Source organism: Podarcis cretensis (genome assembly GCF_951804945.1).
Source record: "Podarcis cretensis genome assembly, chromosome: 5".
Classification (NCBI taxonomy): Eukaryota; Metazoa; Chordata; class Lepidosauria; order Squamata; family Lacertidae; genus Podarcis; species Podarcis cretensis.
This window is the reverse complement of record NC_137174.1, coordinates 44,323,767-44,336,553: the sequence shown is the minus strand read 5'-3', so window position 1 is coordinate 44,336,553 and position 12,787 is coordinate 44,323,767. Positions and strand designations below refer to the sequence as shown.

The 12,787-nt window shown below is 39.0% G+C and overlaps 1 protein-coding gene across 1 annotated transcript in view; it reads right to left on the bottom strand.

Moving 5' to 3' along the window:
- LOC307216669 ((E2-independent) E3 ubiquitin-conjugating enzyme FATS) overlaps positions 1 to 12,787 on the bottom strand; it is a 143,758-nt gene that overhangs the window by 122,714 nt on the left and 8,257 nt on the right. The window contains exon 2 of the mRNA XM_079977125.1: positions 6,113 to 6,185. Within this exon, the coding sequence (XP_079833251.1) occupies positions 6,113 to 6,185 (73 nt within the window). The remainder of the gene's footprint in view (positions 1 to 6,112; positions 6,186 to 12,787) is intronic.

Below are 12,787 nucleotides of genomic sequence, written 5' to 3'. Positions count from 1 at the left end.
TAAGACCCTAATCCTAAACATACCACTTGATTGGCACTTACAAATTCACATGACCATCTTTTAGGTGAAGTTTGTACAGTGAAGCCGCTGTGAGATTACCTTTGTCAAAATGGTGACGATAGCCATGTGAATGCCCTGAAGAGGAGAAGATGGGAAGATTCTGATACCACACCTCAGGCTCCAGGTGAGGGGTGCCACTTCTTGATTCAGTCATAATGGTTGCTGCTTAACTGTTTTCTGCTTCAAGGAGCAGCATTCAAGAATGTTGTTTCCTGCCACTTTGGCTTCTGTCTCTTGCAAAGAGGGCTCTGGTTTTTCATGCAGGAAGAGCACATTGGTGAACAAAATGTCAAACGTACTTTTAAAACAACAATTCTGTGCCTGCGTGTAGAGAGAACAACCTTATCCGTTGCTCAGCTCACATTGAATATGTTTTTAAAAGGAGATTGATAACATACGGCAGACTTGCTCCCATTCCTTCCTGTTCATCCCAAGTCATGTAACCATATTAAAAATGGTACAGTGGTACCTCGGGTTACATATGCTTCAGGTTACATACGCTTCAGGTTACAGACTCTGCTAACCCAGAAATAGTACTTCGCGTTAAGAACTTTGCTTCAGGATGAGAACAGAAATCATGCTCCGGCGGCACAGCGGCAGCAAGAGGCCCAATTAGCTAAAGTAGTTAAGAACAGTTTCAGGTTAAGAACGGACCTTCGGAACGAATTAAGTACTTAACCCAAGGTACCACTATAATGTAGACTTGGATGTGATATTTCAGACTGAAATATTGGATTTTAAAAACTCTGGCGGTGACACTAGCTTCACCATGGCATCAACAAGGGGACTCATTGTCACCTGAAGATAAGGCCTGCTATTTCCTTGTGGCCTTTGGATGATGTGGTCTTGTCCAGATCAGAGGTGGTTCTGTCCCAGTTATCTAATCATTTTGTATTAGCAAAGGAGTAGGCAATGTAGTGCCTTCTAGAGGTTGTAGGCACAACTTCCCTCAGCCACAGTCAACATGTCAAATAGTTGGGCTTGGTGGAATTTGTAGTCAAATAATTAAATATTGGCTATACCACATTGGCTATACTTATATCCCATAAAATTCCCGTTTTCAAGAACCACAAGCGGAATGCTTATAGGTGGGGGGACAATTGTGCACTCTTATGTGTGAAAAAGATTCAGTTTTGCAACAGATGCCCAAGGGTCATTGTCCTTTCAACATACTCCTCTGTACGTGGGATACACAAGAGGTAGAAGAGGGGCCACTTACCTCATCACTTTGTTGGCCTTTTCTAGTGAAACTTATTTAAGGAAACTAATATGGATTATTCAAACAAGCTTTCCAACACCCTACAGCATGTGTGGGGTGGTGGTGGTGGCAATCTTTGGCCCTCCAAATATTGCTGAACTACAAATCCCATCAGCCCTAGCAAACATGGCCAATGGCCAAGGGTGGTGGGAGTTATACTTCAGCTACATCTGGAGGGTGAAAGGGTGCCCATACCAGCCCTCCAAGCAGTGGTAGACATGGCACCTCAGATTTGAGTGGCACCCTGTGTGATGCCAAATTCTGGCATCCTCCCCCCCCCCCACGTTTCTCACCTTCTATTGGTCTTTTGTGGTGCCTGCCGCAGTGCCCCAGAAGCTCTGCACCCAGTGGGACTGAACGAGTCGTACTCCCCTAGTTCTGCCTTTACTATAGGAGGGGCTGACCACCCATTCTAACTTGAGTCAAAATTTACTTCCAGTGCTTAATAGAGCAAGTTATTATTATTCATTGACATAAAGGGAATTGTAATAGAAGTAATTCCCATTACTGCTTTCAGAAATGAATGGCATAAAGCTCTTTTACCTGGTAGATTGCCAGATCTAAATGCAACTATACCTCACTCTGATCTGGGGAACAAAATGATGTGGATTATAAAATGAGTCATTACTTCAGCATAAGGATTCTCGGACCAATCAGCTGTATAATGCCTTGCCTTTCATTCTGCACATGTAACGTATGCGCAAGTGAAGCTTCCTAAAGGAAGCTGAACTCTGTGTGCCTGTTCATGGGAAGCTGCATTCCTCAAGATGTTAACTCAATCTGTGCAATACATTATATAATTACGAAAAGTAGGCCAGAAATTATATCCACTATTCTGAGCACTGCGCAGGCCTTTGTCTTTGGGGATTTAGCAAATGGAAAGCAGCACAAAAACACGCAGTTCTTTCAAAAGTTGGACTATTGCAGACTCTGGGTTTTTCTGGTACTGGAATATTTCAGGAGTTCAGCAATGTCAAAGCCATGTTTGGAATTAATGTCAGGCTTGCCTGGCAGCAGAGTAACAGAAGTCTTACTGAAAGACTGCACAAAAATAACTGATAGAGTGATGTGCTCACCAATGCTTCCTAAGAAAACCAGGGTTTTGCTTTTTTATATTTGAGTATGTAGACCTAATTGCTACAGCAGGTATTCAGAAACAACAGAGCCTGCTGCATATCTTTCAACATACCTGCATTTACACAACCCATTGCTAGCTCCTACCTTAGCATTAATTTTTATTATACATTTGTCACATTTGTAGGAATTATATTAGAAACATGAATAACTAGGATTTAGTCTTTTGAACAAATAATAATAATAATAGAATTTATTACAGTCCCAGACCAGGGATTGTTTTTGAACAAATTCTAGAATAGTAGCTATGTTTGTCTCTATCAGCAAAAAGATAAAGAAGGTTATGACACCATTGACTCTAATGGGTAGGACGTATGGCAGCCAATGTCTGCAGTGACTCAAAAATGTTGAGGGGTTTTTTTGGGTGGGTTTTTTTTTTTTTGCAATTTTGCCAATAAAGCTCAACAACTTGTCACTGTTTGGAATGCAGCAACCCTGCCAATGGGACTTACTCCCAAATAATTACTCTGTAGAACAGCAGCATAGGATCACCTTCATGCAAAAATGCTTTCACATGGAGACTCCTTAAAACTACATTCATGTTACAACTGCTCTGTTCAGTAAGTTACCCATGTACAGTAGCCTGTCATGTATACTAGCTGCCATGCAGTTTCCACCATTGTTTCCACCTACACACAGGAATGCTCTGATTTACAGCAACTGGTCCACACAGTGTGTCATTGACTTGCCACACAGAACAGGTAATGAGTCATTATGATCATTTTTAGCCTATAGCAGTTCTTAGCTAATAAAGACTATGGGTGAATTCCAATATACAGCAGCCACAAAATAAAGCCTTTATGCAAACATGTTATGCAATAGCATCATTAATTCAATTTGGTTCAAATTTTAAAACAACCCTACCTAATTCATACTTCCCAGAACAAATTCATACTTCCATGAACTGAAACACTAGCTGCCCTTCAGAATTCATAGTTCCACGAATTTTGTGATGCATTTGTCCAACCAAATAATGTGTAGAACAATGCATATATTGGGGGAAAATGTGCATAAAAATACACGTGTTACTTAAAATGCTTAGTTAAAATGCATATATTATTTAAAATTGCCTACAAAAAGCATTGCATTAGAGAAAATTGCATACCCAAATGTGTATATTAGGAGAAATTCACACGAAAATGCCCACGAATTCTCACAGGGATTTAAAAAGAAACCCAAGCCATTGCAGAAATATGTAGAATTGAACTTAAGACTAGAAAAATAAGAAACTGAGAGAAACTGAAATTGACAGATTCATCTACCCCTACCTATGAAATTCAGGCCGTGTTCCTTCTGTAGGTAGACAAATGACCGCTTACTGAAGTCCAGGCATCTCAAAACGACTGTGCCTTGCACACAAAGGGGGGAAGATAGTTCTCCAAAGCAGACCACGCTCTGTTAACTTTAAGAACCAGAGGACAGAACTGAGGCAGCCTCTGTATATCCAGCACACCTTCCTGTCCTCCTGCTGCTATGTTTATTCCAAATTTATTATTACATGAGTCTCTGAACTGAGAGATTTCATTAACTTAAAAGCAACACATGGCTACACATAAGACAGTTTGGCACACAGACCTTCAGCAGAATCTCATTAAAGACACAATCTTGATTTGTGAATAATTTATACTGACATCATCACCTAAAATTATTAATTGTATGGCTCTAATTTCAAGATTTAACCTAACGCAGTGGGGGTGGGTGGGACTTTTTAAAAGAGGGTATGTAAGTTCAGAAGACTTCTGCTCCAATCTGAACAAGCTGGGCATAGCTGGGCAGCACATGAATTTAAATAGCCTGAGTGCAAATTCAAAATGATTTTTTTAAAAAATATAATAATTAAATTTCTATACTGCTCTTTAGCTGAAGATCACAGGGTGATTTACAGTATAAAAACACAAAAATGAGTTACTTAATAACAATACTCCCCAGTGTTCTTATTTACAATAAGACATATCCATTTTTAGCTCTATATAATACAGGGCAAAAGAATATAGAAACAGCCTTCCTTCTAATACTAATCCAAGACCTATTTAGAATAAAAGCATTTGTATACCACTTGCTCCTTGCTGAGCTGAAAGTGTTTTACCTTTATTATCTTATTTACTACAACAAACCTGAAATACAAGTCAGTATTATTTTTGCTATTAATAGTTTATAAAAGTATTAACAGTATATAAAATTATAGGGGGGGAAACTTTTTCATAAATTCCCATAACTTTATAGTATTCTGAACCAGCTCAAGACTACTGATTTACTATAAAACAAATGACAGCCGATTTTAGAGAAAGTGTTTTTTGTTACTCTATTTAATATTTGGCAGTGGATGTACAGGACCTGCAACAAAATGTCGCATTATGTGGTGCAGGAGCATCTCTTTATCAGTAATTTATTAAGATTTTTCATAATCTGTAACAGTGAATCAGGATAGAAAAGAAGAATAAGAGTGACAAGCAACAGACCAACTTTACCAGCAGTGCAGAAGGTGGGGGTGGCTCTTTTTCTCCCATATGTGTATATATATATATATATATATATATATATATATATATATATATTCCTTCTCATTAGTTCCATTGAGAAGGAAAATCAATATGTCAGCCTCAAGGTAAGTGTTCTAGTCTTCCCGTTCTGGGAGTTTGTAAGGAAAATGGGAGAGCTTTGGATGAGACTGAACCAAAGCTTCCCTCAATCTCCACTGTAATCAGGGCCAACCTTACCATGAGATGGCTGACTCAGGCAGCTAGCTTCTTTTTATGCCATAAAGATGTACCAAAGATGTAGATTGTGAGATTTTCTGCCTCAACTTGGCTAGCTCAGGGTTTTATGCACCTTGACTTGAAGGTGGTGGCGGTGGTGGCATTGAGTGCTATTTACTACCCTGCCACATGCAGCCAGTTATCTCGGACAAGTCCTCCCAGTCTTTCCACGCAGGCTGGCTGGGGAGATGGGACAACGTTCAAGAGTGGAACTCCCTCTCTGAGGGTAGACCTCCTTCTCCATCCATAGATGGAGACTTGGATGAAGGAGATCAGCATGGACCACAGGATTGTACCCTGAATTAGAACAAAAGCTTGTTTCTTTAAATATATAAACCCTGTTATTTTAATGAGAGATTCTTTTTAGGCAGTCAAATGTTTTATGACATTAGTCATTGCTGAATTATTTCTATTTTTAAAAGCAGGAAAAAATCCTCAGGTTTAAACATTTCTGCTATATTATTACATATACTTTGTCCTTAGCAGCTGTTACTGTTTGTTCTCTCTCTCTCTATATATATATATGTATATTCCTTCTACTATTTTTTCATGCTGTGTGTGGTCAGTACAATGTTTGAGTGACTTGAATATAATAATAAATTATGATCACGATGATATCTCTGCGTCTGTTTGGACATATGTTCAAAGAAGTATGAAATGACCAAGACTTCTTTTGATATTACGACACCACCCCCATTTTTTCATTTCCTTTCCTCTGGAGAGCTTTTGTCTTGCCTGCAAAATTCTCATCTGCTTCACACCTTGCCATTACAATAGGCACAGCATTAGGGGGTAGACTGTACTTCAAAAAGCTTGTCTCATTATTACTACTTAATAAGAGGAGAAGTAAATAAATGTTCCAGCAAAAACAAAATCCCCACAGACAGAAAACAATTGTCTTTACCTGAATAAGAAATGATTTCTTTTCTTCTCTGCGGAGGGTGATCTTCTGAGGACAACAAAAATCTCTTGCAAATCTGTGGGAGCAAAAAATATTGTTTACTTGCTGGCTTGATACCATTTGATTTTTATTTTTTTTTAAAATGATATTTATTAAGTTTTACAAAATATAACCAACTTCAAAACAACAAACAACAGACATCAGAAATACAAACGATATCAAAAAAAAAACATAGAAGCAAAAAAAAAAACATACAGAAAATTCAACATAATAGTAAAAGAAGCATTAAAAGACAACTCTGGTTCATTCTAATGGTCTTCAAAACCTTATTTTCCTTGCTTCCTCCCGCCTTCCCTTCTTGTATTCCACTTTAAAAGTTTTTTTCAGCAAGCTCATTCAAATTCGTTTTATCCTTTATCTTTCCCTTTGTACACTTCCTTATCCTAATCACTGGATCCCCATCATTTCATTTACACTGCCCTTAGCACTCATAAATTTTACAATGATTTTGTAGATAAACTTTGAACTTCTTCCAGTCTTCTTCCACCAACTCTTCTCCTTGATCTCGGATTCTGCCGGTCATTTCTGCCAGTTCCATATAGTCTATTACTTGTATCTGCCATTCTTCCAAGGTGGGTAGATCCTGTGTCTTCCAGTGTTTTGCGATGAGTATTCTTGCTGCTGCAGTAGCATACATAAAAAAGGTTCTATCCTTCTTTGGCACCAATTGGCCGACCATGCCCAGGAGAAAGGCCTCTGGTTTCTTTAGGAAAGTGTATTTAAATATCTTTTTCATTTCATTATAAATCATCTCCCAGAAAGCCTTAATCCTTGGGCACGTCCACCAAAGGTGAAAAAATGTACCTTCAACCTCTTTACATTTCCAACATTTATTATCGGGCAAATGATAGATTTTTGCAAGCTTGACTGGGGTCATGTACCACCTATACATCATTTTCATAATATTCTCTCTTAAGGCATTACATGCCGTAAATTTCAAACCGGTGGTCCACAACCGTTCCCAGTCAGCGAACATAATGTTATGACCAATATCTTGTGCCCATTTTATCATAGCAGATTTAACCGTTTCATCCTCAGTATTCCATTTCAGCAGCAAGTTATACATTCTCGACAATACCTTAACCCTGGGTTCTAATAATTCAGTTTCCAGCTTCGATTTTTCCACCTGGAAGCCAATTTTCCTGTCCATATTATAGGCCTCTCTTATTTGAAAATAATGTAACCAGTCACGCACCTTATCTTTAAGTTTCTCATAACTCTGCAATTTCCATTTATCTCCCTCCTGCTCCAAAATTTCACAATATTTTGGCCATTTAGATTCCATGTTAAGTTTTTTTAAGGCCTTAGCCTCCATTGGAGAAAGCCACCTTGGGGTTTTATTCTCCAAAAGATCTTTGTATCTGATCCAAACATTAAACAGCGCTTTCCTGACAATATGGTTTTTGAACGACCTTTGTACTTTATCCTTGCCATACCACAAATATGCATGCCATCCAAAAGCATTATCGTACCCTTCCAAATCAAGAATGTCTGTGTTCTCAAGAAGTAGCCATTCCTTCAGCCAGCAAAAAGCTGCCGCCTCATAATATAGTTTAAAGTCCGGCAGGGCAAACCCCCCTCTCTCCTTCACGTCCGTAAGAATTTTATATTTAATTCTGGGCTTTTTGCCCTGCCAGACAAATCTAGAAATTTCTTTTTGCCACTTCTTGAAACAATCCATCTTGTCAATTATCTGTAGTGATTGGAACAAAAACAATAATCTTGGCAATACATTCATTTTAATTACTGCTATTCTACCCAGTAAGGATAATTTTAAATTTGTCCATATTTCAAGATCTTTTTTCACTTCAGACCAACATTTTTCATAGTTATCCTTAAATAAATTAACATTCTTTGAAGTCATATTCACCCCTAGGTACTTTGTTTTTTTCACCACTGTTAAACCTGTTTCTCTCTGAAACCTGTCCTTCTCCATTTGTGTTAGGTTCTTCTCTAAAACCATAGTTTTTGATTTGTTGAGTTTAAACCCTGCCACTTGACCAAACTCTTGTATTAATTCCAAGGCTCTTCTAGTACTAGGGATTGGCTCCTGTAATGTCAAAACTAGGTCATCTGCATAGGCTTTTAATTTATAATGTTTCACTCCGACCTGTATACCCTGAATCTGTTGGTCCCTTCTAATCATGTTCAGCAATATCTCCAGGACTGAAATAAAAAGTAGAGGGGAGATTGGGCAGCCTTGTCGTGTCCCTTTCTCTATCTTAACTTCTTCTGTAACCGCATTATTCACAATTAACTTTGCCTTTTGTTCAGAATAAATCGCCCCTATACCGTTCCCAAACCTTTCTCCCACCCCCATCCCTTGCAAATTTTTCTTCATAAAACTCCAAGAGATATTATCGAAGGCTTTCTCAGCATCAATAAATATCAATACTGCTTTCGTATTGATATTAACTTGTAATTTTTCCAAAATATCAATTAAATTCCTTGTATTATTTGACATATGTCTACCTGGAAGAAAGCCTGCTTGGTCTTTATGTATAATTCCTGCCAAAACTTTTTTCAGTCTTTTAGCTAAAATATCTGCAAAAATTTTATAATCCACATTAAGTAGGGAAATGGGGCGGTAGTTCTTAAGCTGTGTCTTTTCCGCTTCATTTTTCGGTATAAGAGTGATGTAAGCATCTTTCCACGACTCCGGCGCTCTTTTCCCCTCCATAATTTCATTGCAAACCTCCATTAGTGGTTGAATTAAATAATCTTTCATGACTTTATAATATTTGGAGGAAAGCCCATCTGGGCCTGGAGACTTGCCGAGTTGCAAATTCTTTATGGCACCTTCCACCTCCTGTTCAGAAATTTTTCCATTCAATATTAGTTTGTTCTCTTGCGAAATATTTTGTAATCCATTTGTTTCTATAAACTCGTCAATCTTGGTCTCATTCTGTGGCCCTTGTGCATACAGTTGTTTGAAATATCTCTGGAAACAATCTTTAATCTCCTGTGGGTTTTGTACATTCCTTCCATTTACTTCAAGATTAGTCACAGTATTTAATTTTTGTCTTTTCTTCAGCTGCCATGCCAGCAGCTTTCCACACTTATTAGCTGATTCAAAAGTTCTTTGTCTCATTTGTTTAATCTTCCATTCTATGTCCTGATTGACCAGTTTCAAATATTGTGCCTGATATGATTTAATTTCTCGCAGGATCTCCTGTGACTTTGGTTTCATCCTTAGCCTCTTCTCTCCATCTCCAATTTTCTCCAGAATCTTTCCTTTTCTTTCTTCTTGAAGTCTCCTCTTTAAAGTATTTTGTTGAATCAGAAAACCTCTCATAACCGCCTTACTCGCGTCCCAGATTGTTCTTTTTTCTACAGTTGTCTTCAGATTTATTTCAAAATAATCTTTCATAGTTTTTTGGGCCTTCTTGATAATTTCACAATCTCTAAATAAGGTGTCGTTCATTCTCCATCTAAAGGAACCAATCGGTATTAATTTCATGTCCATTTTCACCGGGTTATGGTCGGAGCAGACTTTTGGGCAGATTTCCACTTTCCGTATCTTAGGTGCCATCCCTCTTGTAATCCAAATTTGGTCAATTCTTGTCCATGTCATATTGGCTTCAGAGAAGAAGGTCCCCTCTCTGCCTAGGGGATTTTTAGTTCTCCAAATGTCAATCAAGTCCATATTGTCTGTCAATTCAAAAAAAGTCTTTGGTAGCCTTCCATCCTTTGTAACTACCTGTCTTTCAGATTTGTCCATATTTGTTGACACAACTCCGTTCATATCTCCCATCAAAACGATGTTTTGGTCCATGTAGTCGAGCAACGTCTCATGCAGTTTTTTATAAAAGTCTGATTTTCCCTCATTAGGTGCATAGACTCCGATTATTAAAACTTTTTCTCCATATATTTGTATTTCAATTGCAATAAATCGTCCCTGTTCATCCTTAAACAAAAATTTTGGTGCCAATTTCTCTTTTGCATATATCACTACTCCTCTTTTTTTGACTTTATCCGATGAGATAAATTCTTGGCCTAGTTTCTTGTTTATCAATAATTTCCTGTGGAGTCTAGTTATATGTGTTTCTTGTAAACAAATCAAGTCCAATTGTTCCTTTTTTAATATATGAAAAATTCTCTTCCTCTTACTGGGGGAATTTAAGCCCCGGATATTCCAAGTTAGCATCTGCAGAGACATGTTGTAATTATTGTGGCGTTCCTCCGACTGCTCCTAAAAGTTGTTCTTCCTCCGATGGTTGTGTCTCTTTCTCTGGTCGATCCAACCCCAGGGGGTGCCTGTCCAAGTCAGGTGGTCCCAATCCTAGTGCCTCCAAATCTTTTGTTCTTGCCTCTTTTCGTAGTTCTTCACCAAAATCTTTCAGGAAACTCACTTTGTCTTCCTTTGATCTTATCTTAATTTTTTTTCCTTTGAATGTGAACGAGAGGCCTTGCGGAAATTCCCACCTGAACAAAATATTGTTCTTTCTTAGTAGCACGACCAAATCACTGTAGTTGGCTCTAAGATCTAATAGGTATTTTGGAATATCTTTAAAAATTTCAATTCTCTCACCTCCAATCTCAAGTGCTTTCTGGTAATGTAGGCTCAATATTTTATCTCTTTCTTCTTTTGATCTTAACGAAATCAAGCAGTCCCTCGCCTTATTCTTCCTTCTGACCCTTCCCAGTCGGAAGGCACTCACTATCTTAATTTCTTCAGGGTCTAAACCCCAGAAAGTCTCAAACTCCAGTGTGAGGAACTCTGTTAATTCTCCTTCCTCTGTTTCTGGGACTGCTCTTATTCTCAAATTGGTCTGCTTTTCCCTAAGTTCAATCAAAGAAAATTGTGCCTTGTAGTCATCCAATCTTCTATTAATTGGCGGTAATTTTTCCTCTACCGCCAAGATCCTCTCTTTCGCTTCCTCTGCTGTCTGTTTTGTCTCCTTGGATTCCTGCAGTAGCCTATCAATTGCCTGGGTATTGGAGTTCACTTTCTGCCCCACATCATTCACCTTTTGTCCAAGGTCTTTGATAGTTGAAGTATTTAAGTCTATCTTGGTTGACAAATTTTGTAGAGCTGAGAGAATCTTATCCAGTATTGCAGAATCTGATCCTACTGGTCCTGCTCCTTTGGCTTCTTCTCTTTCTGTGACTTGTGGGACAGAGAGGCCTGTTAGAGATGGTCTTCTGTGATGTTGTTGTTGTTGCGTCAACAATTGCTGCTGTTGTCTGGTTTTATATTTTGTAACTTTCTCTTGCACCTTCTCCTGAGCCTTATCTTGTGGTTTGTCTTGATCCATTCCTACGGCTCAAGAAGTCAAGGTCACTTACACAGTTCTCACAGCTCCCAGGAATGTTCTCAACAATAATAAAAAGACAGCTGCAGTGGAAAATTCCCAGCTATAACACAAGATGCCTCTGGGGGAGCAGAGTAGCAAAATGTTCCATGGATGACGACTATAGAAACAATGTCTTCGTAAATATAATAGTGTTACACAGAAAGCAACAATTACAAGTTCAAATAGTCCCAAAATGTTACCAATCTTTTGCAGAGGTCTACTGTAATAGTTACAATGTCTATAAAACGGTGCATTCAAAGTGACCTTTCAATTATTTAAGGCAGACCGAAGTCAAGGATTAAGTGGTAGATTCAATCCCCCCCTTTCCCTTTTTTTTTGGGGGGGGGGTTCTTCTGTCAGGCAGTGAGATTTAGCTCTTTATAAAGTTTCAAATTCTTTGGTTTCCAGCTCCGATGTCCCTTGCTTTAAACTGTCTACAGGTCGGCAAAGCGGGCTTCCTGTTTAAACTTTGCCGATTTCAGGTTCAAATTCAAATTCAAGTTCAAAGTCCCAGGATCAAAGTATCAAAGTCATAGTCAATGGTTCGCTTATATCAAATCCTTTCCTTTGATCCTTTCAAAGTTTCCCCAGTCTTACTCACGGGTAGATGTTTCAAATCGATGTTTCAGGAAAAAGGTCAGCGCTCTCCGGCAACTGCTATGCAGCTTCACTCCGTAGAAGTAGCGATCGACTCCCAGCACAGCGCAGCCCCGCTCCGCTCCGGAGCTCTTTGCAGGGCTCCTTTGACAGTTCGGGGTGCGCTCCTCGTGCCCACTGAGCCCCACGGCCTCAGGCTTCCCCCGCCTGCAGGTTTTTTCAGGGTCCGCCGCTTCGCTGCAGCGGTGGACCCGATTTCTACGGAGCTTCTCCCTCCGGCTAGAGGGAATCCGCCATTGCCGATAGGCGCCGCCTCCGGAAGCCCCTGATACCATTTGAGATATGATGCTCATTTGTTTTTAAAAAACAAATAATACCACCTTACATCATTTTACCATTTGGAAGCTTTCATGTATTAAATAATAATCTCAGGTTGTATATGTGTAAATAAACTATATATTATAAAGACACCGGGGTTTAGAGGATTCTGGCACACAGTTTAACACCCCAAATTTATAACAATAAGTAGATGCAATCATCATGCACTTGCCTGGCAGCAAACCCACTTACTCAACACAGAACAGGTCCTACACCAAATGGTGCCCTAGGTGAGGAGCATCTTTGGAATCCAGCTCTCATCAGCCCCAGCCAGCATGGCCAGTAGTCACTGATTACTTGCAAACTGCCTTGAAGATGGTTTGGGATTTATTTATTTTACAATCCT